At 54.3% G+C, this 23,549-nt stretch overlaps 1 protein-coding gene across 1 annotated transcript in view; it reads right to left on the reverse strand.

The window, feature by feature from the left end:
* Positions 1 to 18,291, reverse strand: part of slc5a8l (solute carrier family 5 member 8, like) — a 195,213-nt gene extending 176,922 nt beyond the window's left edge. The window contains exons 1-2 of the mRNA XM_072480642.1: positions 18,106 to 18,291; positions 17,606 to 18,009 (exon numbers count right to left, since the gene is read on the reverse strand). Coding sequence (XP_072336743.1) covers positions 17,606 to 17,959 — 354 coding nt within the window. The 5' untranslated portion in view covers positions 17,960 to 18,009; positions 18,106 to 18,291. The remainder of the gene's footprint in view (positions 1 to 17,605; positions 18,010 to 18,105) is intronic.
* Between the last annotated feature and the right edge of the window lie 5,258 nt (positions 18,292 to 23,549).

Genomic DNA, 23,549 nt, shown 5'->3' on the forward strand with positions numbered 1-23,549 from the left:
CTTGAGGAACACTACGCGCAGAAGGCGAACATGCTCTTCGCCAGGCATGTACTTGCCACCCGCTCGCAACTTCCTGGTGAGTCCATCGAAGACTTCTGGCGGACCCTAATTCCACTCGTCCGGGACTGTGACTGTCAGGCAGTTACGGCCGCTAAACACGCGAACCTCCTCATGCGCGATGCTTTCGTGACAGGGATTGCGTCGGACAGCATCCGAGAATGACTACTGGAAGGGGCCACGCTCGAACAGGCGGAGACGAAAACCTTGGCGCTCTCCATGACGGTCGCATCCCGTAATGTGCAATCTTACCCCTCCCGCCGCGCTGCCCACACTTCTACCCATTCCTACCCCTCCTGGACCCCACTGATGACCTCCTCAGCCGGGGCCCTGCCTTCCCAATATGCCTGTGCCGCACGCCAATCTGCGCACCCCGGGTGTCTCCGCTGCTACTTCTGCAGTCAGCAGAAGCACCCCCACCAAAACCGCCCGGCCAGCACTGCCGTTTGTAAATCCTGCAGTAAAAAGGGCCACTTCGCGGCTGTATGCCAGGCCCGCGCAGTCGCTGCGATCGCGCCCGCTATCGCCCCCTCCCCTACGCCAGACGCACAGTGGGAGCCGCCATCTTCTCCTCCCGGAGCCATGTCCGTCCAATGGGCGCCGCCATCTTGTCCCAAGCCCACAATGTGCGCACCATGGGCGCCCCTATCTTGTCCCGACCCCGCAATGTGCGCACCATGGGCGCCGCCATCTTGTCCCCCTTCGGCCATGTGCGCCCCATGGGCGCCACTATCTTGTCCCGACCCCGCAATGTGCGCACCATGGGCGCCGCCATCTTGTCACGACCCCGCAATGTGCGCACCATGGGCGCCGCCATCTTGTCCCGACCCCGCAATGTGCACACCATGGGCGCCGCCATCTTGTCTGCCACAGGGTCTCCGGACATCCCGAGATTGGAACCGCACACGCTCGCCACCCGAAGCATCCGAAGGCTACCCGCAGCTCGCTTCGATGACGCTGGACCAATCTCGCCCGCACAACCTGGCCACCGCTTCGACAACGGTAAAAATCAATGGCCAGGCGACCTCGTGCCTGCTGGACTCCAGGAGCACCGAAAGCTTTGTTCACCCAGATACGGTAAGGCGCTGCTCCCTCGCGGTCCATCCTGCCAATCAAAGGATCTCCCTAGCCTCCGGATCCCACTCCGTCCCGATCCGAGGCTTTTGTACAGTCACCCTCACGGTCCAGGGCGTAGAATTTAGTAACTTCTGCCTCTATGTCCTTCCTAATCTCTGCGCTGCACTCCTGTTGGGCCTGGACTTCCAGTGCAAGCTCCAGAGCCTCACCCTCAAATTCGGTGGGCCCTTATCCCCCCCTTACCGTTTGCGGCCTCGCGACCCTCAAGGTCGATCCCCCCTCCCTTTTTGCCAATCTAATTGCGGATTGCAAACCCTTTGCCACCAGGAGCAGACGGTACAGCAGCCAGGACAAGACCTTCATCAGGTCCGAAGTCCAGCGGCTGCTTAAGGAGGGTATTATCGAGGCCAGAAACAGCCCCTGGAGAGCCCAAGTGGTAGTGGTTAAAACTGGGGAGAAACACAGGATGGTCGTGGACCATCAATCAGTACACGCAGCTCGCCGCGTACCCCCTCCCACGCATATCTGATATGGTCAATCAGATTCCGCAGTACCAGGTCTTCTCAACAATTGACCTGAAATCCGCCTACCACCAGCTCCCCATCTGGAAGTCGGACCGGCCATACATTGCCTTCGAGGCGGACGGTCACCTCTACCACTTCCTTAGGGTCCCTTTCGGCGTCACAAATGTGGTCTTGGTCTTCCAAAGAGAGATGGAGCGAATGGTCGACCAGTACGGTTTGCGGGCCACCTTTCAGTACTTAGATAATGTCACCATCTGCGGCCATGACCAGCAGGACCACGATGCCAACCTCGATAAATTCCTCCGCACTGCCACTCTTCTCAACCTGACCTATAACAAAGATAAGTGTGTGTTCAGCACGACCCGTTAGCCATCCTCGTCCAAAACGAACTTCTCGAGCCCGACCCCAACCGCATGCGCCCCCTCATGGAGCTTCCCCTCCTCCACTGCCCCAAGGCTCTCAAACGCTGCCTGGGTTCTTTTCCTATTACGCCCAGTGGGTCCCAAACTATGTGGACAAGGCCCGCCCACTCATTCAGTCCACCCTATTCCCCCTCGCGGCCGAGGCACAACACGCTTTCGCCAGCATCAGAGCTGACATCGCCAAGGCCGGGATGCGCATAGTGGACGAGTCACTGCCTTTCCAAGTAGAAAGCGACGCTTCAGACGTCGCCCTTGCCGCCACTCTAAACCAGGCAGGCAGACCCGTGGCATTCTTTTCCCGCACCCTTCATGCCTCTGAAATTCAACACTCATCCGTCGAAAAGGAGGCCCAAGCTATCGTTGAAGCTGTGCGGCATTGGAGGCATTACCTGGCCGGTAAGAGATTCACTCTCCTTAAGGACCAATGGTCGGTAGCCTTCATGTTCAATAGCACACAGCGGGGCAAGATCAAAAATGATAAAATCTTGCGGTGGAGAATCGAGGTCTCCACCTATAATTACGAGATTTTGTATCGCCCCGGTAAACTCAACGAGCCCCCAGACACCCTCTCCCGAGGTACATGTGCCAGCGCACAAGTGGACCGACTCCGGACACTACACGACAGCATTTGTCACCCGGGGGTCACTCGATTGTATCATCTGATCAAAGCTCACAATCTGCCCTACTCCATCGAGGAAGTAAGGACAGTCACCAGGGAGTGCCAGGTCTGTGCGGAGTGCTGGGGAACCCCCCAGCCTCTTGCTGGCAGGACGTCCTCCCTGACGCTCCACACTCCATCCGGTCACTATTGTGCACCGCCACTAATAACACACCCCATGAACGTGTTTTTACCTTCCCCAGGAATTCCACATCCAGGGTGTTGCTCCCCACTTGGCTCGCTGCTCCAGGACCGGTCCTTCTCCGTAGGCACATCCAACTCCACAAGGCGGACCCCTTGGTGGACAGGGTTCACCTGCTCCATTCCTCAATATGCCTACGTTGAGTTCCCCGACGGCCGCCAAGATACTGTCTCACTCAGGGACCTGGCGCTGTCAGGTTCCACCCCAACACACCCCACGCCCCCCTCACACCGCGCCGCCAACATTGACCCCACCAGACCATCCCCCCTATTCCACACAAGAGGACGAAGAGGACTTCAGCACGCTCCCGGAGTTCCCCGATGACTGGCCAGCATCAACACCACCACCACCGCCATCGGTGCCACCTCCAACACCGCCAGCGCCTCACCGCCACCGTTACGCCGCTCCCAACGAAGCACCAAAGCACCGGACCGGCTGAACCTTTGACTGACTCCGGACCGTCAACATGGACTTTTTTTTTTCCTACCGCTGTACATAATTGCACTATTGTATGTAGTTTCACGTCACCCCCGCCGGACACATGTTTAACAAGGGGTGAATGTGGTGAACGACTGTATTAGGGGATGTAAGGTAGGACCTGCACTACAGGTTCGCCGGGAGCCCCTGCCGGCTGGCTCCGCCCACTAAGAACTGTATAAATATGCATGACCTCCAGTGCCCTGCCATTTTGCCAGCTGCAGCAGGAGGCCACGCATCTGACTGTAATAAAACCACAGTTGTACCCAACTTTAGTCTTTGTGCAATTGATCGTGCATCACCAGGTCTGGTAACCAAGAGACATATCATTCCTGGGGGAAAGTATTCCTCCAACAACATTCACCTACATCTTTACATCAAAATTCCACCCAGTATTGATTAAAAAGAGCTCTTTTCTGTAACCTTGGGCAAGAGCTGCCTTGTGTGTGACCACTTACTCCATGGTCCATACCGGAAGTGAGGCTAGGTGGATTGCCCGTGCTATATTGCCCCTTAGTGTCCAAAAGGTAACGTGGAGTTACTGGGTTACAGGGATAGGGTCGGGGCGTGGATCTAAGAACAAAGAACAAAGAAAAGTACAGCACAGGAACAGGCCCTTCGGCCCTCCAAGCCCGTGCCGACCCTGCTGCCCGTCTAAACTAAAATCTTCTACACTTCCGGGGTCCGTATCCCTCTATTCCCATCCTATTCATGTATTTGTCAAGATGCCCCTTAAACGTCACGATCGTCCCTGCTTCCACCACCTCCTCCGGCAGCGAGTTGCAGGCACCCACTACCCTCTTCCAGGCACCCACTGCCCTGGTCGCTGCCGGCGGGAACAGCGTGGGAACGCTGGGGATGTGGCCTCTGCGGTGGGGAGAGGCGTTCCTGCACCGGGGGCGGCCTCAAAAGGGGTCTGGCCCACGATCGGTGCCCAGCGATCGGGGGGCCGGCCGCTCTGAAGGAGGACCTCCTTTCCTCTGCCGCCCCGTAAGATCCATCCGACATCTTCTTGCGTGGCGGCCTCAGGGAGGACGGCAACCGCGCATGCATGGGTGACGTCATTTACGCGGCCTTTACGCGGCGCCACTTTTACGCGGCGCCAAGGCCTGGCGCGCGTAAATGACGCAACGCTGCTCCTAGCCCCCCGGGGGTGGGAGAATAGGGGGCTTGGAGCGGCCTCCGACGCCGGAGTGAAACACTCCCGTTTTCACTCCGGCGTCGGGACTTACTCTCCCGATGGGAGAATTGCGCCCAATGTATCTGAGGAATTGGTAATGGAATACAAGGCTATGGTATATAAATTAAACTGCTATTTTACATCTGTCTCCCCTATAGAGCAGACTTTTTCAAAGTGGGGGTCACAACTTCTCAGGCGGGTGTAAAAAGGAAATTAACCTAAGTATCCTAACTGCTGGCCTGCAAACTACTTGGTGCTCATGTAGTTGTGAAGGTGCTGGCAAAATGCAAATCCTGTTTTTTTCCATAATTTACACATTGACAGCAACCTTGTGGCTCCCCTCTGCACTTTGAATATCTCTCTACTTTCATAGAGTCATAAAATTTTACAGCATAGAAAGAGGCCCTTCGGCCCATTGCGTCTATGCTGGCCATCAAGTGGGTCCTGAAGTCCGCCAGTTGGCAAATTGGGTCACGGGAAAAGAAGTTTGAAAAACACTGGTGTACAATACTGGCCTCCTTATTTAGGAAAGATGTAAATGCATTGGAAGCAGTTCAGAGCTTTACTCGACTAACACCAGGAATGGGCAGGTTGTCTGATGAGGAAAGGTTGGAGTGGTTAAGTTTGTATCCACTGGAGTTCAGAAGAATGGGAGGCAACTTGATTGAAACCTTTAAGATCCTGAGGGGTATTGACAGGGTGGATGTGGAGAGGCTGTTTTTCTTGTCGGAGAATCTAGAACTGGGAGTCACAGTTTAAAAATAAGAGTTGCCCATTCAGGATGGAAATGAGGAGAACCTTTTTCTCTCAGAGGGTCATGTGTCTCTGGAACTCTCTTCCTCAAAAGTCAGTGGAAGAAGAATCCTTAAATATTTTTAAAGCAGAGCTAAATAGATTCTTGATTAACAAGATGGTAAAAGGTTTTTGGGGGTAGGCAGGACTATGGGCTGACTTACAATCAGATCATCCATGATCGACTTGAGGGGCAGAGCAGGCTTGATGGGCTGAGTGGCCTACTCCCGAGCGGCCTAATTTGTATCACTCGTACTGGTTGGAAATCAGCAGATTCCAACCCACAACCACTGAAGCTATGGTAAAACTTTTGAAACACATTTTACTCCACACATGGTATTCCAGATGAGGTAGTCTCAGGAAATAGGCCACAGTTTATGAATGAACATTTCTGAAAAATCACAGTGAAATATGGATTTTATTATGTGACCAGTTCACTAAACCATCCACAGACTAATGGCGAAGTGGAGAGAGGTGTAAAACTATCATATTTTAATTGAATAAGAACAGTTACTCTGAGTTAGATTTACTCTATTGCAGGGTGACGTTGTTAATTAATGACATTTCACCAGCAAACTTACTGATGACAACTTCCTTCACAACAGCATAACCAACATCAACTTTCTCGATTTGTGGGACAACACGTGGTCCGTGTCGTCAGTAACTCGGCCCATCGGGGGCGGAGCATCGCAGGTGAGCCGGCCAATTAGGCTCCAAAGGCATTGCGACTGCGTGCGTCGTGCGTTACGATGATGCCATTTTGGAGAGGGCGGAGCATGGTTGACCGGCCTCAAACCGGTGCCGGCCTCGATTTTGCCGTTGGTGCCTCTCTCCGCCCGATTGCCGAACACGCCTTTGGTGTCGAGCAGTGGGGAATCCCGCCCAAAGCCATAAAGCAAACTCAGCAGCCCCGATCATACCTTGTACAAACACCACTTGGATTCTCCATAGAAAAAGAAAGACTCTGATACTCTTAAAAGCCACAAGGTGTCAATGATTCTTGTAGTACCGTGGCGAATAATGGGCGTCATTCTCCGACCCCCCGCCGGGTCGGAGAATGGCCGTTGGCCGCCGTGAATCCCGCCCCCGCCGAACTCTCCGAAGGGAGAAAAGTCGGCGGGGCGTTAATGGCGCCGCTGCCGCGGAGAATGTCACGGGTCTGCGCAAGGCAGCCGATTTTCGGCCTGCTGATATTCTCCCTTCCGGATGGGCCGAAGTCCAGTCGACGTGATGACCGTTCACATCGATGTAAATTAAACCTCCTTTTCATCGGCGTGACCTGGTGCTCCAGGCTCACGCCGACCAGCGAGGAGGTGAGTGACGGCCTGGGGGGTTGGCTCTGGGCAGGAAATGGCGTTGCCGCAGACTGATTGCGTGAGGAGAGGTGTGTCTCGGCTTGTGTGTGTGTGTGTGCGGCGGCGGGGGGGTGGGGGTGGTTAGAGTAGGCTGGGCTCCGGGGGAGTGCGGGGAGGGGGTCCTTGCTGGGGTGGAGGTTGGGGGGGGGGTCCGTGCTGGGGTGGAGGTTGGGGGGGGGTCCGTGCTGGGGTGGAGGTTGGGGGGGGGTCCGTGCTGGGGTGGAGGTTGGGGGGGGGTCCGTGCCGGGGAAGAGGTTGGGGGGAGGGTCCGTGCCAGGGTGGGTGATGGGAGGGCAAATGAGTTGGTCCACCTGGCCAGGTGCCAGCCTCCAACAGTTGGACCCATGCGGTCCATGCCACCTGGCTGGGGGAAGGAGGGGATATGGGCAATGATGACATGTCGTCGTTCCCCTCCCCCCTCCACCAGGCCGTCATGTTTTCAGACCATCCAGCGATGTTGGCCGCCGTAGTGGCAGCCGCTCATGTCTATGTTGCCCTGGATGAGGAGGAGGAGGAGGAGCGTGCCAGAGAGGCGGCGCAGGCTGCCGCAGACTCACCTGGGGCTGAGGTAAGACCACCCGTCACACACACACTTGCGCTCAACGTACATGACACGCCCGCACACTTTGGACAGAGCACAAAGGCAGCTTCTGTAGGTGTAACATTGACTTTAATAACCAAAGGAGTTCATGCACGTGGCCTAGCCCCTAAAACTCATCTGTGCCCTGCACCCGTGCCAACTTACCCAGTGTCTAATTGTTTGGCCTTACGGGCCCTTTGACTACGTCTACGTGGTTCCCCAGACGGTACAGCAGAACTGGAGGTGGACTCCTGTGATTCCTGCCCTCTGACACTGGATCCCTTTGGCAGCCGTTTCCTGGGGCGTCCTGGCCTAGATGGGCCAGGCTGCGGCCCGGGCGACTGGGATGGCAAGCTGCCAGCCTGTCCTGCCCGTTGCCCACCCGATGCACCTGGGACGGAAGGGGGGGAGTCCGAGGTGTCGCGGTGTACCGGGACCTCCCCTACAGAGGGAGCCGGGATGGACCACACCACCTCCTCCTCCCTCGGGGTGCCCGATGGCCCCCAGGCCTCTACATGGGTGGGGGTGCGAACGGACTGGCCATCCGACGCGCCCCCGACATCTGGCGCTGCCAGTCCTGGAGGCCCGTGCTGGTATCGACAGGGGTCTGCAGGTTTGCAGCCATGGAGCCCAGGGGGTTGTCAAACCCTGTCTGTGACAGTGCGACGCCGGCTCGCACATGGCCACTGGCGCCGATGCCCTCAGCGATGGCCTGCTGAGACTGGGCCATGGCCTGCTGAGACTGGGCCATGGCCTGCAGAGCCTGGGCCATGGCCTGCAGAGACTGGGCTATGGCCTGCTGAGACTGGGCCATGGCCTGCTGAGACTGGGCTATGGCGTTGAGCGCCTCTGCCATCTGGCGCTGGCACTGGCTCATGGCCTCCTGTGAGAGGGCAGCCATTTCCTGGGCTACAGACGCCGCCTGCACGGAAGGCCCCAGGCCTCGCAAACCGTTCCCCATGTCTGACACCGTCGCACCCATTGCCTCCACCGCGGACGCCACCCGTGCGGTGTCAGCCTGGGTGGCACGCATGACCGGGACCACTCCCAGCTCCTGGACGCGGGTGGACTCCTCCACCTGCGACCGCAGCCGCCGCAAGCCACCCGTCACCCTATTCGCTCGTCTCCGTGTCGGTGGTTGCATCGGATCTATGTGTGGGTGTGGTAACTGCAGGAACCCGGGATCCATCTGGGCGGCAGATGTTCGCTTGGCCTGGGCTGCCCTCCGACCACCCGGTCCCTCTGCTGCTCCTACCTCCACCTGCTGTACCGGGACGGCTGTGTTGTGCGCACCAGTGAGTGTACCAGACGCCTCATCACTAAAGTGCCCAACCGTGGTGAGTGTTTCTGCGATGGTGGAGGGTGTTGGTGACAGCAGTGGCGTTGTGTCGTGCTCTTCGTCCCACTCTGACTCCATGGCACTTTGGGGTGAGGGTTCGTCTCCACCCATCCACTCTGAGTCACTGTCCGGTATTTCGTCTTCCCGGGTAGGGGTGTCCTGGGTAGTGCTGTCCCGGGTAGGGGTGTCCTGGGTAGTGGTGTCCCGGGTAAGGGTGTCCTGGATAGTGGTGTCCTGGCTCGGATGTGACGGGGGCCTGTGGCTGCCCCCCTCATCGCTGGGCGGTCGCTCCCGCACGTGACGGGGGTGTCGTCTCCCTGTTGCTCCAGGTCTCTCCGTCTCCCGTGGTGTGCGAGGGGCATCCTGCGGGCGTCGCATGCTGGAGGGTGCGGGTCTCTCCGTCTCCTGTGGTCTCCGAGGGGCATCCTGCGGGCGTCGCATGCTGGAGGGTCCGGGTCTCTCCGTCTCCCGTGGTGTGCGAGGGGCATCCTGCGGGCGTCGCATGCTGGAGGGTGCGGGTCTTTCCGTCTCCTGTGGTCTCCGAGGGGCATCCTGCGGGCGTCGCATGCTGGAGGGTCCGGGTCTCTCCGTCTCCCGTGGTGTGCGAGGGGCATTCTGCGGGCGTCGCATGCTGGAGGGTGCGGGTCTCTCCGTCTCCTGTGGTCTCCGACGGGCATCCTGCGGGCGTCGCATGCTGGAGGGTCCGGGTCTCTCCGTCTCCCGTGGTGTGCGAGGGGCATCCTGCGGGCGTCGCATGCTGGAGGGTCCGGGTCTCTCCGTCTCCCGTGGTGTGCGAGGGGCATCCTGCGGGCGTCGCATGCTGGAGGGTGCGGGTCTCTCCGTCTCCTGTGGTCTCCGAGGGGCATCCTGCGGGCGTCGCATGCTGGAGGGTCCGGGTCTCTCCGTCTCCCGTGGTGTGCGAGGGGCATCCTGCGGGCGTCGCATGCTGGAGGGTCCGGGTCTCTCCGTCTCCCGTGGTGTGCGAGGGGCATCCTGCGGGCGTCGCATGCTGGAGGGTCCGGGTCTCTCCGTCTCCCGTGGTGTGCGAGGGGCATCCTGCGGGCGTCGCATGCTGGAGGGTGCGGGTCTCTCCGTCTCCTGTGGTCTCCGAGGGGCATCCTGCGGGCGGTGTGCATCTGCGGGGATGGGTGCCTGGATGTTTGGTCCTGCGATACACAATGAAGCATGCATGGTTAGACATCAGGCAGTGATCAGGTGATACGGGGAGGGGGATATAGGGACGGGCTGTTGATGGCTCACTTGCTCGTGGGCCCCCGACCTCTGCATCAGCAACCTCCCGGTCCTCAGGTCCGCCAGCCAGTTCCAGGGCCCTTTCCTCGTGTACGGTCAGTGGCCTCTCATCAGCGGGCCCTCCTCCAGTCCTCACATGCTCCCTATTGTTGTGTGCGCGCTTCTCCTGTGGGGGGGGGGGTGGTGGTGGCAGGGGTAAAAGGCAACAGTGTTAGGCAGGTATATGAATGCACGCCATCGGTTGCGCGTGCATTACAGAGGTTAAGGTTAGGGCTGGATTCACTTGGGGAAATGGGGGATATGGGGGAGGGGGGATATGGGGAGGGGGGATATGGGGGAGGGGGGATATGGGGGAGGGGGGATATGGGGGAGGGGGTATATGGGGGAGGGGGGTATGGGGAGGGGGGATATGGGGGAGGGGGGGATATGGGGGGGATACGGGGGGATATGGGGGAGGGGGGATATGGGGGAGGGGGGATATGGGGGAGGGGGGATATGGGCGAGGGGGGATATGGGGGAGGGAGATATGGGGGGATACGGTGGGATATGGGGAGGGGGATATGGGGGAGGGGGATATGGTGGATGGGGGATATGGGGGAGGGGGGATATGGGGAGGGGGGATATGGGGGGGATATGGGGGAGGGGGTATATGGGGGAGGGGGATATGGGGGGGTGGGGATATGGGGAGGGGGATATGGGGGAGGGGGGATATGGGGGAGGGGGGATATGGGGGAGGGGGGATATGGGGGAGGGGGGATATGGGGGAGGGGGGATATGGGGGAGGGGGGATATGGGGGAGGGGGGATATGGGGGAGGGGGGATATGGGGAGGGGGGATATGGGGGAGGATATGGGGGGGATATGGGGGAGGGGGGATATGGGGGAGGGGGGATATGGGGGAGGGGGGATATGGGGGAGGGGGATATGGGGGAGGGGGGATATGGGGAGGGGGGATATGGGGGAGGGGGGATATGGGGGAGGGGGGATATGGGGGAGGGGGGCATATGGGGGAGGGGGGATATGGGGGAGGGAGGATATGGGGGAGGGGGATATGGGGGAGGGGGGTTATGGGGAGGTGGGATATGGGGGAGGTGGGATATGGGGGAGGGGGGATATGGGGGAGGGGGGATATGGGGGAGGGGGGATATGGGGAGGCTCACCCTGCCTGCTCTGACGAGGTCGTTCACCTTCTTGTGGCACTGGGTGCCTGTCCGTAGTGTCAGGGCCACAGCGGTGACGGCCTCTGCAACTTCCCACCACCGACGCCGGCTGTGGCGTGGGGCAACTCTGCGGCCGTGCCCGGGATACATGGCGTCCCTCCTCTGCTCCACCGCGTCCAGGAGCGCCTCCACATCGCGTGACTCGAAACTCTGGGCTGAGCGACGGCCAGCCATCAAGTTGGGTGTTGCGGTATGCTGTTCCGGTCGGGTGGGGGGGAGCTGCGCGGCCTTATGAGCCGTCACGCCGTGCAGCGCGTATGACGCTGCACGGCGTGAACCACTGCGCAAGCGCGGATCCCGTTACGTCGCTGCTAGCCCATTTCGCCGCAGACTATCGGCCCATTTTTATGACGTGACGCAAGTGGGATTTGCGCCGTTTTTTGCGCCGATCGGCGGACTTTCCGCCGATAATGGAGAATTTCGCCCAATGAGACAGATTCTGAAGTAAACATCTCAAGGGATGACGTTCGAGTGCATGAACTGAATGTCAGCCTCAACCAAGAATGCTCAAGACAAGATTAAAGGGAGTTGGAAAACACTGGACAGGCTCAGTCAAGGCTATGACTTTGGCAGTAGATGGTGGGAATGTAAATGGTTAAGAGTTTTGAGATCATACCTGTGGGGAGATTTAGAGTAAAGGTTTTATGTTTATGGTAATTAGACATCATGTTAATGATAATGTAAGCATGGCATCAGGGTTAGATGACCAAAAGGATCGAAGACAGCAAAACAGAGCGCTATGTGTCCAGAGAATAATTTACTGACTTGGATGTGAATAGTGTTAATAAATAGTTGAAGAAAATTAAATACTGACTGTCTCCAAGTCACTCTTTGAGTAAGGGAAACCTTATTGAGCCAGGAAACAATACAGGTAACCGACTTTAGGCCAAACCACATCCCAACTGAGATCAGTTGGTCAGCAAAGATCCAGATTGAAAACCAGTGATTCACAGTCTCTTGACAGTCATATTCGCAAAACTCTGCAATCTTTCGCTACGGTGACAAATATTTGGTGATGAACTCACCCGGTGTCCACTCCGCGGTATTAAAATGATACCATTGCATGATAAAGGATGAGGTTTGGTTAAAGTGCCACAGACGTCAGAGGATTCTTCGGACTTTGTGGGGGGATGTTATTACCCATAAGTACCTTATAGGGTCGGAACAATGAACTCCCTGTGGATCTGGGAGAATATGAGCTACCCCATTAAGGGAGCGGGGGCCTCTGAACAATGTATAGTTACAGGGGACGGGATTCTCCGCAAACGGCACGATGTCCGCCGACCAGCGCCAAAAACGGCGTGAATCAGTCCAACATCGCGCCAAAAACGGTGTGAATCAGTCCGGCATCGCGCCGCCCCAAAGGTGTGGAATCCTCCGCATCTTCAGGGGCCGAGCCCTAACCTTGAGGGGCTAGGCCCGCGCCGGACTGATTTCCGCCCCGCCAGCTGGCGGGAAAGGCCTTTGGTGCCCCGCCAGCTGGCGCGAAACTGACTTTGCCGTGCGGCGCATGCGCGGGAGGGTGAGTGGCCGCTCACGGCATCCCCGCGCATGCGCAGTGGAGGGGGTCTCTTCCGCCTCCGCCATGGTGGAGACCATGGCGAAGGCGGAAGGAAAACAGTGCCCCCACAGCACAGGCCCGCCCGCGGATCGGTGGGCCCCGATCGCGGGCCAGGCCACCATGGGGGCACCTCCCGGGGCCAGGTCGCCCCGCGCCCCCCCCCAGGACCCCGGAGCCCGCCCGCGCCGCCTTGTCCCGCCGGTAAGAGAGGTGGTTTGATTCTCGCCGGCGGGACAGGCATTCCAGCAGCGGGACTTCGGCCCATCACGGGCCGGAGAATCGCTGGGGGGGGCCCGCCAACCGGCGCGGCGCGATTCCTGCCCCTGCCGAATATCCGGTGCCGAGGAATTTGGCAACCGGCGGGGGCGGGATTCACGCCAGCCCCCGCCGATTCTCCGACTCGGTGGGGGGTCGGAGAATCCCGCCCCTGGTATATAAAGCCAGCCAGTTAGGTATCCGCAGTGGAAAGACCCAGTTGGGATCTACTGTGTGATGTACATAATTGTGATTGTCAATAAAAGGTTTTTTTGTACTACTCGGTGTGGACTCCTTTGTGGCCTTAAGATCCCATGACACTATTTTGAAGAAGATCAGAGGGCATTGTCCCTGGTGTTCTGGCCAATAATTATTGCTTAACCAACATTATTAAAACAGTTTATTGTGTTGTAGCAACAGGAGTAAACATACAATTCCTTTAGCCTATTCTGCCATGCAATTAGATCATGGCTGACCTGTATCTTATTCAACTCCATCTACCCACTTTGGCTCCACAATCCTAAAACCCATGCCGAACAAAAGTCTATCAATCTTAGTTTTGAAATGTTTAACTTTTTGGGGAGCGGGGGGCGAAATTCTCCCCCAACGGCGGGATGTCCGCCGACTGGCGCCAAAGACGGCGCCAATCAGACGGGCATCGCGCCGGCCCAAAGACACCGGAGGGATTTCCGCCCCGCCAGCTGGCGGAAATGGCGTGTGTTGCCCCGCTAGCTGGCGCAGAAATGCGGCGCATGCGCGGGAGCATCAGCGGCCGCTGTCAGTTTCCCGGCGCATGCGCGGGAGCGTCAGCGGCCGCTGTCAGTTTCCCGCGCATGTGCAGTGGGGAGAGTCTCTTCCGCCTCCGCCATGGTGGAGGCCGTAGCGGAGGCGGAAGGGAAAGAGTGCCCCCACGGCACAGGCCCGCCCGCGGATCGGTGGGCCCCGATTGCGGGCCAGGCCACCGTGGGGGCACCCCCCGGGGTCAGATCGCCCCGTCCCCCCCCCAGGACCCCGGAGCCCGCCCACGCCGCCTGGTCCCGCCGGTAAATACCAGGTTTGATTTACGTCGGCGGGACAGGCAATTCCTGGGCGGGATTTCGGCCCATCCGGGCCGGAGAATCCAGCGGGGGGTCCCGCCAACCGGCGCGGCCAGATTCCCGCCCCCACCCAATCTCCGGTACCGGAGACTTCGGCGGGGGCGGGATTCACGGCGGCCAACAGCCATTCTCCGACCCGGCGGGGGGTCGGAGAATGACGCCCCAGGTTTCTGGGGCGAGATTCTCCGACCCCCCGCCGGGTCGGAGAATCGCCGGGTGCTGGCGTGAATCCCGCCCCCGACGGTTGCCGAATTCTCCGGCCCGGAGATTCGGCGGGGGCGGGAATCGCGCCGCGCCGGTTGGCGGGCGCCCTACCCGCGATTCTCCGGCCCGGATGGACCGAAGTCCCGCTGCTAGAATGCCTGTCTCGCCGGCATGGATTGAACCACCTACCTTACCGGCGGGACAAGGCGGCACGGGCGGGCTCCGGGGTCCTGGGTGGGGCCGTGGGGCGATCTGGCCCCGGGGGGTGCCCCCACGGTGGCCTGGCCTGCGATCGGGGCCCACCGATCCGCGGGCGGGCCTGTGACGTGGGGGCACTCTTTTCCTTCCGCCTTCGCTACGGTCTCCACCATGGTGGAGGCGTAAGAGACCCCCTCCACTGCGCATGCGCGGGGATGCCGTGAGCGGCTGCTAACGCTCCCGCGCATGCGCCGCCCAGAGATGTCATTTCCGCGCCAGCTGGCAGGGCACCAATGGCTTTTTCTGCCAGCTGGCAGGGCGGAAATTCGTCCGGCGCGGGCCTAGCCCCTCAAGGTTAGGGCTCGGCCCCCAAAAATGCGGAGGATTCCGCACATTTGGGGCGGCGCGATGCCCGACTGACTTGCGCCGGGATACCGGAGAATTTCGCCCGAGATTTTCACTTCACATTGTACTTTCTGACATCACCTCTGAACAGCCTGCCATTAATTGTAAGTTTTGCTGCTTTGCTCTGGATTCCCCCACGAAAGGAAATAGTTTATCTCTAACAAACCTATCATCGCCTTTAATTATCTGATCTTGTATGTCAGTGGTGTTTGTGGAAACTTATGCTGCACAGTTTGGCTATCAAGTCTGCGTTACAGCAATGACTTTGAAAATGTTACATTGGCTGCAAATTGGACTTTGGAACTGAGCACCTGGATGGGGTTGCATAAACATAATTTTTTTTGAAATAAAAAGGATCCTGTTTGCATTTATATGTCACCTATAAAGTAATCAGATGTACTGAGGCGCAGCAAAGGGGCATAATCAGACAAGAATTTACCACAAATTTAAAGTGATATTAGGACAGGTGTCCAAATGCTTGGACAAATAGGTAGGTTCAAACATTGACCCAAAGAAGGAGAGGATAATTAGATTTAGGCAGAAAATCCATGGTTAGAGCCCAAAACGCTCCTATTAAAACTCCAAACCCAAGGACTCAGCGCCGGAATGTGGCGACTAGGGGTTTTTTACAGTAACTTCATTGCAGTGTTAATGTAAGCCTACTTGCGACAATAAAGATTATTATTATTATACTTGGCTCCTCCCACTGCAACTGGATTCTCAACATCCTGACCCATGGACCACAATCAGTAAGATAAACAACAACACTTCTTCCACGATAGTCCTCAATACCGGGGCCCCGCAAGACTGCGTACTTAACCCCGTACTATACTCCCGATCGACACACACGACTATGTGGCACAATTTGGCTCTAACTCCATCTATAAGTTTGCTGATGACACAATCTCGAACAATGATGAGTCCGAGTACAGGAGGGAGATAGAGAGCCTAGTGGCGTGGTGTAACTACAACAATCTCTTCCCTCAATATCTCCAAAACTAAAGAGCTGCTCATTGACTTCAGGAAGCAAATTACTGTACACACCCCTGTCTGCATCAATAGTGCTGGGATGGAGATGGTTCAAATTCCTCGGTGTACTCAACACCAACAATCTGTCCTGTCCACCCATGTCAACCTACGACCAAGAGAGCACAACAGCGCCTCTCCTTCCTCAGGAAACTAAGGAAATTCGACCAGTCCACATTGACTTTTACCAACTTTTACAGGTGCACCATAGAAAGCATCTTATCTGGATGCATCACAGCCTGGTATGGCAATTGCTCAGCACAAGACCGTAAAAAACTGCAGCGAGCCGTGAAGACAGCCCAGTCCATCAAGCGAAACCACCTCCCATCCATTGACTCTGTATATACCTCCCGCTGCCTTGGAAAAGCAGGCAGCATAATCAAAGACCCCTCTCACCCAAGTTATTCTCTCTTCCAACCTCTTCTACGAGGCAGGAGATATAAACGTCTGAGAACACGCACTAAAAGGTTCAAAAACAGCTTCTTTCCCGCTGTTATCAGACTCCTGAATGACCCTCTTATGGACTGAACTGACCTCTCCACACATCTTCTCTGCTGAGTAGTGCTACGCTCTGTATGCTTCATCTGATATCTGTGTATTTATATTCTGTATCTATCTCATGTCCTATGTATTTTCGAGCATGGAACGATCTGTCTGGACTGTATGCAGAACAATACTTTTCACTGTAGCTCGGAACATGTGACAATAAACAAAAATCCAAATAGCTGAAAGCACTGCCACTAAAATGAACCATTCAAAATCGGGGTACAGAAGAAAGCAGAGCTGCAAGATATTATGGATGGTTACAGGACTGGAGGATGTTACAGAGATAAGGAAGTGTGATGCCATGGAAGGATTTAAAAACAATTCTAAGAACTTTGATATTGAGGAGTTGCAGTCCCAGAAATTAACATTATGATGGGTGAACAGGACTTGGTGCTGTTAAGATTACAATAGCAGAGTTTTGGATCACCTCAAGCTTATGAAGGATTTTTTTAATCATAGAATTTACGGTGCAGAAGGAGGCCATTCAGCCCATCGAGTCTGCACCGGCTCTTAGAAAGAGCATCCTACCCAAGGTCAATACCTCCACCCTATCCCCATAACCCAGTAACTGCACCCAATGCTAAGGGCAATTTTTGGACACTAAGGGCAATTTATCATGGCCAATCCACCTAACCTGCACATCTTTGGACTGTGGGAGGAAACCGGAGCACCCGGAGGAAACCCACGCACACACGGGGAGGATGTGCAGACTCGGCACAGACAGTGACCCAAGCCGGAATCGAACCTGGGACCCTGGAGCTGTGAAGCAATTGTGCTATCCACAATGCTACCGTGATGCCAGATAGGAGACTGGTAAGGAGACCACGGGAATGGTCAAATCTAGAGGTAACAAAGGCCTGGATGAAGGTTTCATTAGCAGCTGAATTAAGGTAGTTGTGAAGATGGACAGTGTTATAGAGATGGTAGTAACGGGAGATATCGAAGATTGTGGGATTGGAGATGAACTCAGGATCAAATTGGACGCCAAAATTATGAATGGATGCAGACTTAGACAGTTACCAGGGAAAGGGGTGGAATCAGTGACGAGGGAATGGAATTCCTGGTGAGGGTCAAAGATTTCAGTCTTTCCAATATTCAGCTGAAGGATCCCCTGCTCATGTGGATGTCCGACAAGTAAAATTTGTTCATTGAGATTTGCAAATGATTTTTTTGTCCTTACCTCATAAGTACTGGTGATGTTGAGATTGTAGAATATAGGCAGGAAGATTTCAGCGCTGACGATGGTCACGACGGCATAGCTAAAGCAGAAGATCAAGAAGATGGCCCCATAGCGATAAACTTCAGCTGGTGTCCCAATTACTGTAACCGCAGACATAAAGCTGGCAGTGAGGGACATGGCCACGGGCACTGCCCTCAGCTGCCTGCCCCCCAACAGAAACTGGCTGGTGGATTGTTGGCCTCTGTCTTTAATTGCATGATAGACTCCAATGGATGCAGAAATGAGAAGCATGACCACGAACACCACATAATCCCACACAGAGAACTGACCCACAGGAGCGCCAGAGACGGTCATTTCCAAGCAGAAGAAAAGTGGGAGTCAAACAATTCAGTCAAGAGAAAGGCCTTTAAAAAAAAAGTTTCAAAATAAACTTTGTAAAAGTATTAATTATCAACACAAAATTTTGTAAAAGGAACTTATGTCTTTTGAAAAACACTCACCAGGAATGATAGAAGAAAAATCCACAAATGGCAATAAAGGAGCGTTGTTAAAATTTTCAGTACCTTCAGTGAAGGTAGTAAATGGTGAAAAGACTTTGTAACAGGTATAAGGAATCGAGAGTGCGAGCAATTAAGTGCGAGTCAGAGCCAAGAACAAAGCTCATCCCACACATTGACTCAGCTATTCCCACAGCACAGTTTTCAAAGGAAACCTTTGTACCACACCTCACGGATTGAGTGACAAGTGACCTTACCTCCTGATTCTTTGTAAAGAAAGTACTGACATAGTACGAATTTATTACTACTTCCAGTTGAAGTCATTTTCTAATAATTACAATAATTAATCATCACAGATTGTATTCATATTTAGACCTGAACTACAGGTTATTGCCTGATTCAAATCTTTTAATGTAAATATTTGGCTCTGGAATCACAACATAAGATGTGCAGGGCTTCACTATTATTATTGGCCAACACATTCCTTATGTGTAATCTGTCCTTTGAGCTTTGGCAACCTCGCATAACAGGCTCCTATGAATGGTTGCCCAACAGTCTGTGGTTTCCTTGCCCCATTACCGCCTGATGTCTTCTGAAGTTGGTGATTCATGTTTGTTATTGATCTCACCTTACTGATGTCAATTGCAATGCCACTCCTACCAGTCCCATTCCACAGCGCCCCAAAAGGGATCATCTAACTCTGCACAGACCAGAATGTTCCCCCACCAGAGGCAAGTTCAGGGATGAGGGAGGGGTGTGGTGGGGGACGAGAGTGTGGGGTGAAGATCCCAGTCTTTCCGCATCCCTCCGATTAAATCTAGGGAATGAAGGCCGCTTATGGGCCGCATCCTAATGCTATTAACGGTCAACCAGAAGTGGGTGGGTGATTCACCATCCAGGGAGATCACTCAGCAAACCCTGCTGGGGTGGGGTCCCTCTTTCATATCATGGGATCCCACTTTAGGAGGGGTGGCTATAGAAAACAACACCCTGCGTTTGCATTATCGGGCTTCCCCACATCAATCAACCCTCCCACACTCAAAACTCCACACACAGCATCGTGACATCATGGCGGCACCATTTATGATTGCTTTTTAAAAAGCAATCTGGGGTGTTCGCAGAACAAATAGGGTGCAAAAAATTAGCTTTAATACATTGACAAAGGGATGGCTTCATCTTTACATGAGTGCTCGCTATCTACAATTGCCTAACACCAGTGCCCACTCGGCACAACCAAACTTTCTTCACTTTTCAAAACTTACGTCTACGTTTTGGTGCCTGTCCAGGACCCACAGCAGAGGTGGAGGTAGCCTGCTGTCTGCCACTCTCTGTTGTCTGTGATGACTTTGGCGGGTGTTCTCTGGGTGTCGGATCCCTGCAGGTGTTATGACAGAAACTTAGAAGATTCTGAGGGGGTTAGGCGGGGTAAATGTTAGGGGGGATGTTTCCACTCATGGGAGTGTGTAGGACAGTAGGACAGAGTGTAGGACAGTAGGACAGAGTGTAGGACAGTAGGACAGAGTGTAGGACAGGAGGACAGGACACAGTCACAGAATAAGGGGGTGCTTATTTTAGGTGGATTTGAGGAAGAACTCCTGCTCTCAAAGAGTGGAGAATCTTTGCCATTCTTCACCCCAGGAAGCTGTGGAGGCCGAGTCCTTGAACATTTTCAAGGCTGAGATTGATCGGTTTTTAATCAGTGGGTGAATTAAGGGTGAAGGCAGGAAAGTGGACTGATCGAGTGTTACATCAGCCATGATCTTATTAAATGGTGGAGCAGGCTAGAAGGGCTGAATGGCCTACTCCTGTTCCTATTTCTCATGGCCTAATGGTCTTGTGGTCCCTGCCTCCACCTGCTGTAGATCAGAAAAATTAGGTGCCCACTAGTTTGTGACCTTGAAGCCTCTTTACTACTCAGTCCCACTGAGGTGTGCCTCTGCATTGGCAGAGGGTGGGGCTGAAAGCTGTGACGCCTCTTCCAGATGCAAGTCTGAGGAATCCTCGGATCTGCTGTTTCGACTGCCACCCTGCTCGAAGGTGGAACCAACTGTTCCTTTACTGTGCCTGCAAGAGAAGGGAGGTGGCATTAATGTATGGAAGTGGCATAAGGATATGAGAGACAGAACTTATGTGAGTTTGGTAAGGTGTTGTCAGTCCTCACTTTTCCTTTACAGGCCCACATCCCCCTCAGTGTAGGAGTGGTCCTACCCCTCCCTGGCCAGCAGAATGGCTCCATCTTCAAACTCCGTTAGGATTTTTAACTTGCCCATTCATCTGTCCAACTGTGCTTGCTCCCGGAAGTTGTGAGACATGTTTTCCTGCAAGAGAACGGACGGGGAAAGTTTAAACAGGCTGTGCAGCAGGTGTGTGTGTGTGTGTGTGCAGAGATTAATAAGAACAGTGACTTACACTGGATGAGTGGAGGAGGTAGTTCATTTTCTTCCTGCATTGCACTACCAACTTCTTGTGCAGGTTAGCTGACAACCCTTCCTGACGTTCCTGACTTTGCCTTTGGATCTCCAGCAATTGAGGCATGACTGAGTCCAGAGGCTCGTCATTTGACTGGGCCTCAGAAGATTCCTGGCCTCCATCAGTCCTCTCAGTCCTGGCACCCTAGGATAGTCCTGCCTCCACCTGCTATGTATCCGAGAGAGAGAGTGCTCACCTGTTTGTGGCTCCGAGGCCTCTCCAGAACTGGGTCCCATTGCGGTGCATGTCTCTGCGCCAGTGGAGGGTGTGGGTGGAAGTTGTGATGGCTCTTCGATCCCCACTTCAGAGAAGTCATCCTTGCTGGTCCCAGAGGTGACTCTTGGACATGGATGGTGGAGACTCTGGGCTGCTCTTCTGATGTGCCTGCAAGAGAAGGGAGATGACATTAGTGCATGTGGCAGGGCCTTGAGATAGAGGATACATGACTCACTTCAGATTGGTGTGCTGTATGATCATGCTCTGGATCCTCACTTGGTTTATTGGCACCCCCCTCACCCTCGGCACAGGAACGGTCAAGTTCCTTTCGAGCCAGCTGGAGGATTCTCTGCTTGAATTCTGAGAGCAATTCCAATTCTGCCATCTCTCTGCCATTTGGGATTTCTCCTGTTTATTGTGAGCCATCTTGTTCTGCATTAAAACAGATGGAGAGAGTGTAGCGGGCTGCATGCCAGGGAAGATGGAAAGGATACCCACAGCAATGGGTTGACTCTTAAATGCTCTCCGGGATTACAATAAATACTGACCAAGCCAGCAACACCCTACATCCCATGAATGAACAAAACAAAATGTAAAAGCCCATGGGATCCAAGGCAAAGTGGCATGTTGGATCCAAATTGGCTCAGAGACAGGATGCAAAGTATTTTTTTGACTAAAAGGTTGTTTACAGAGAGGTTTCACAGAACCTAGTCCTAAATCATTTGCTTGTCATGGTAGATATCAATGATTTAGACTTAAATATAGGGAACATGATTAGGAAGTTTGCAAATAATACAAAAGTTGACCATGTTTGGTTGACCAAAGCTTGATAGAGAGGAAGAATGCTGTAGACTGCAAAACAATATCAATAGACTGGTCAGGTGGATGGAACAGTGGCAAATGGAGTTCAGTCTGGAGAAGTGTGAGGCAGTGAAGTTGGGGAGGGCAAACAAGACAAGGGGAAACACAATAAATGGCAGGATAATGAGAAGTGTAGAAGCACAGAGGCACCTTGGAATGGATCGCATTCCTGAAGCCAGGTAGAAAAGGAAGTGAAAAAGATATAGAGGATTCTCCCCATTGTTAGTGAAAGCTAGTACTGCATAAAGCCATAGCTAGAGTACTGCATATAGTTCTGGTCATCACTTTATAGGAAGGACCTTACTTACAATTCACTGAGAGAGTACATAATATGTTGCCAAGACTGGAGAATTTTAGACACCAGGGAAAATTGGATAAGGTGGGATTGTTTTGTTTGGAACACGGGTTGCTGAGTGGGAATTTAATTGAGGTGTTTAAAATTATGAAGGGTCGCATAGATTGGGTAGGAAGCATCTATCTTCATCAGCAGAGAGATCAATAATCATGGGCAGAGATTTAAAGTAATTGCAATGATTAAGGGGAAGCTAAGAAGTCCGAGGGAGTCTGGAAACTATTGCTATTAAATATTTATTTCCCTGTTGAGGATGGGGAAGATGGTCCAAAATTATCTAATTGTAAATATGTCCATAGGCTTACTGTAAGCCTGCTAGGATGGAAGAGTACCTTTGGTATTTACATCAGGATTGTACAGATATTCGAGACTTCTGGCAGTAATGTTCCACTTAGCCTCACATTCCAGGCCACCAAGCCACCTGTTGGAGACTCCATAAGATGTTCCATGGTCCACAATGTAAGAGCATCATGAGCTTGATAGACAAAGATATTGCAGGAAGTACCACCCACTTTTAGTTGTGCAACAAGACACTGGGGGTTCGGCCACTGTTTTCAGGGGAGATGGGTCAGAGAATTGAGTGGGAGACCCCAGCCAGTTTTAAGCTGGTGGGATTTTACTTTGGTGACATTACCGGGTGTTGATGCTGGCACTGTCTTGGCACAGTCTGCTGGCACTGCCCCCTGACAGTGCCCAGGGAGTGCCATGTGGCAGTGTCAAGGGGGGGCGTTCCAGGAGGGTTCCATCTCTGGGGGGGGGGTCCGTTCAGTGGGGGGGGGTTCCATGCCTGTGCGGGGGTGGGTTCCATGCAACGCTTGCATTTTTATTTTTACTTTTTTTAATTGGGGCGCCCTTTAATAACTGATTTAGCCCGCCAGCATGACGTGTGGGAACCACCCCTTCCATTATTTTTCAAGCTGTTAAGAAATATGGGAGGGAAAGCTGGCAAAGCAGTTGGCAGGCTTCCCTCCGCTTTCCCCGCCTAAGACAACACTGAAAAAGTCCTATGCTCCAGCTTTCAACTCTAATTTGGGTTTGTTAACATATTCTCCTGTGTTTCCTTTCCAATGTCACTTTCTGCCTTCAATTCAGAATCCACATTTTGCAATTGTTTCACATTAACTGAGTCAGCCACTTTCACAGTCTGATGAGTTTCACTGGAGGTCAGATTCTTCCAGTTTCCAATCTGTTCCCTCCTCACCTCTTTTCTTGACCAATTCACTAGCTCTGATTAATGTTCCAAATGAATTGTTTTTGCTATGTGACTTGCTTTATGACGATCAGGACATTTCCTGTGCCTTGTCGAAAATTACCTGCACAATTGAAGAGGTTTTCCACATCTGCTGAAATGAACCCTCGTATCTTCCCAACTGAAAACAGGGCTGGGATTCTCCTGTACCCGGCGGGGCGGGGGGGTCCCGGCGGGATGGAGTGGCGTCAACCACTCTGGCGTCGGGCCGTCCCAAAGGTGCGCATTTCTCCGCACCTTCAGGGGCCAAGCCCTCACCTTAAGGGGCTAGACCTGCGTCGGAGTGGTTGGCAGCCGACG

The sequence above is a fragment of the Scyliorhinus torazame genome, chromosome 17 (assembly GCF_047496885.1).
Source record: "Scyliorhinus torazame isolate Kashiwa2021f chromosome 17, sScyTor2.1, whole genome shotgun sequence".
Classification (NCBI taxonomy): domain Eukaryota; kingdom Metazoa; phylum Chordata; class Chondrichthyes; order Carcharhiniformes; family Scyliorhinidae; genus Scyliorhinus; species Scyliorhinus torazame.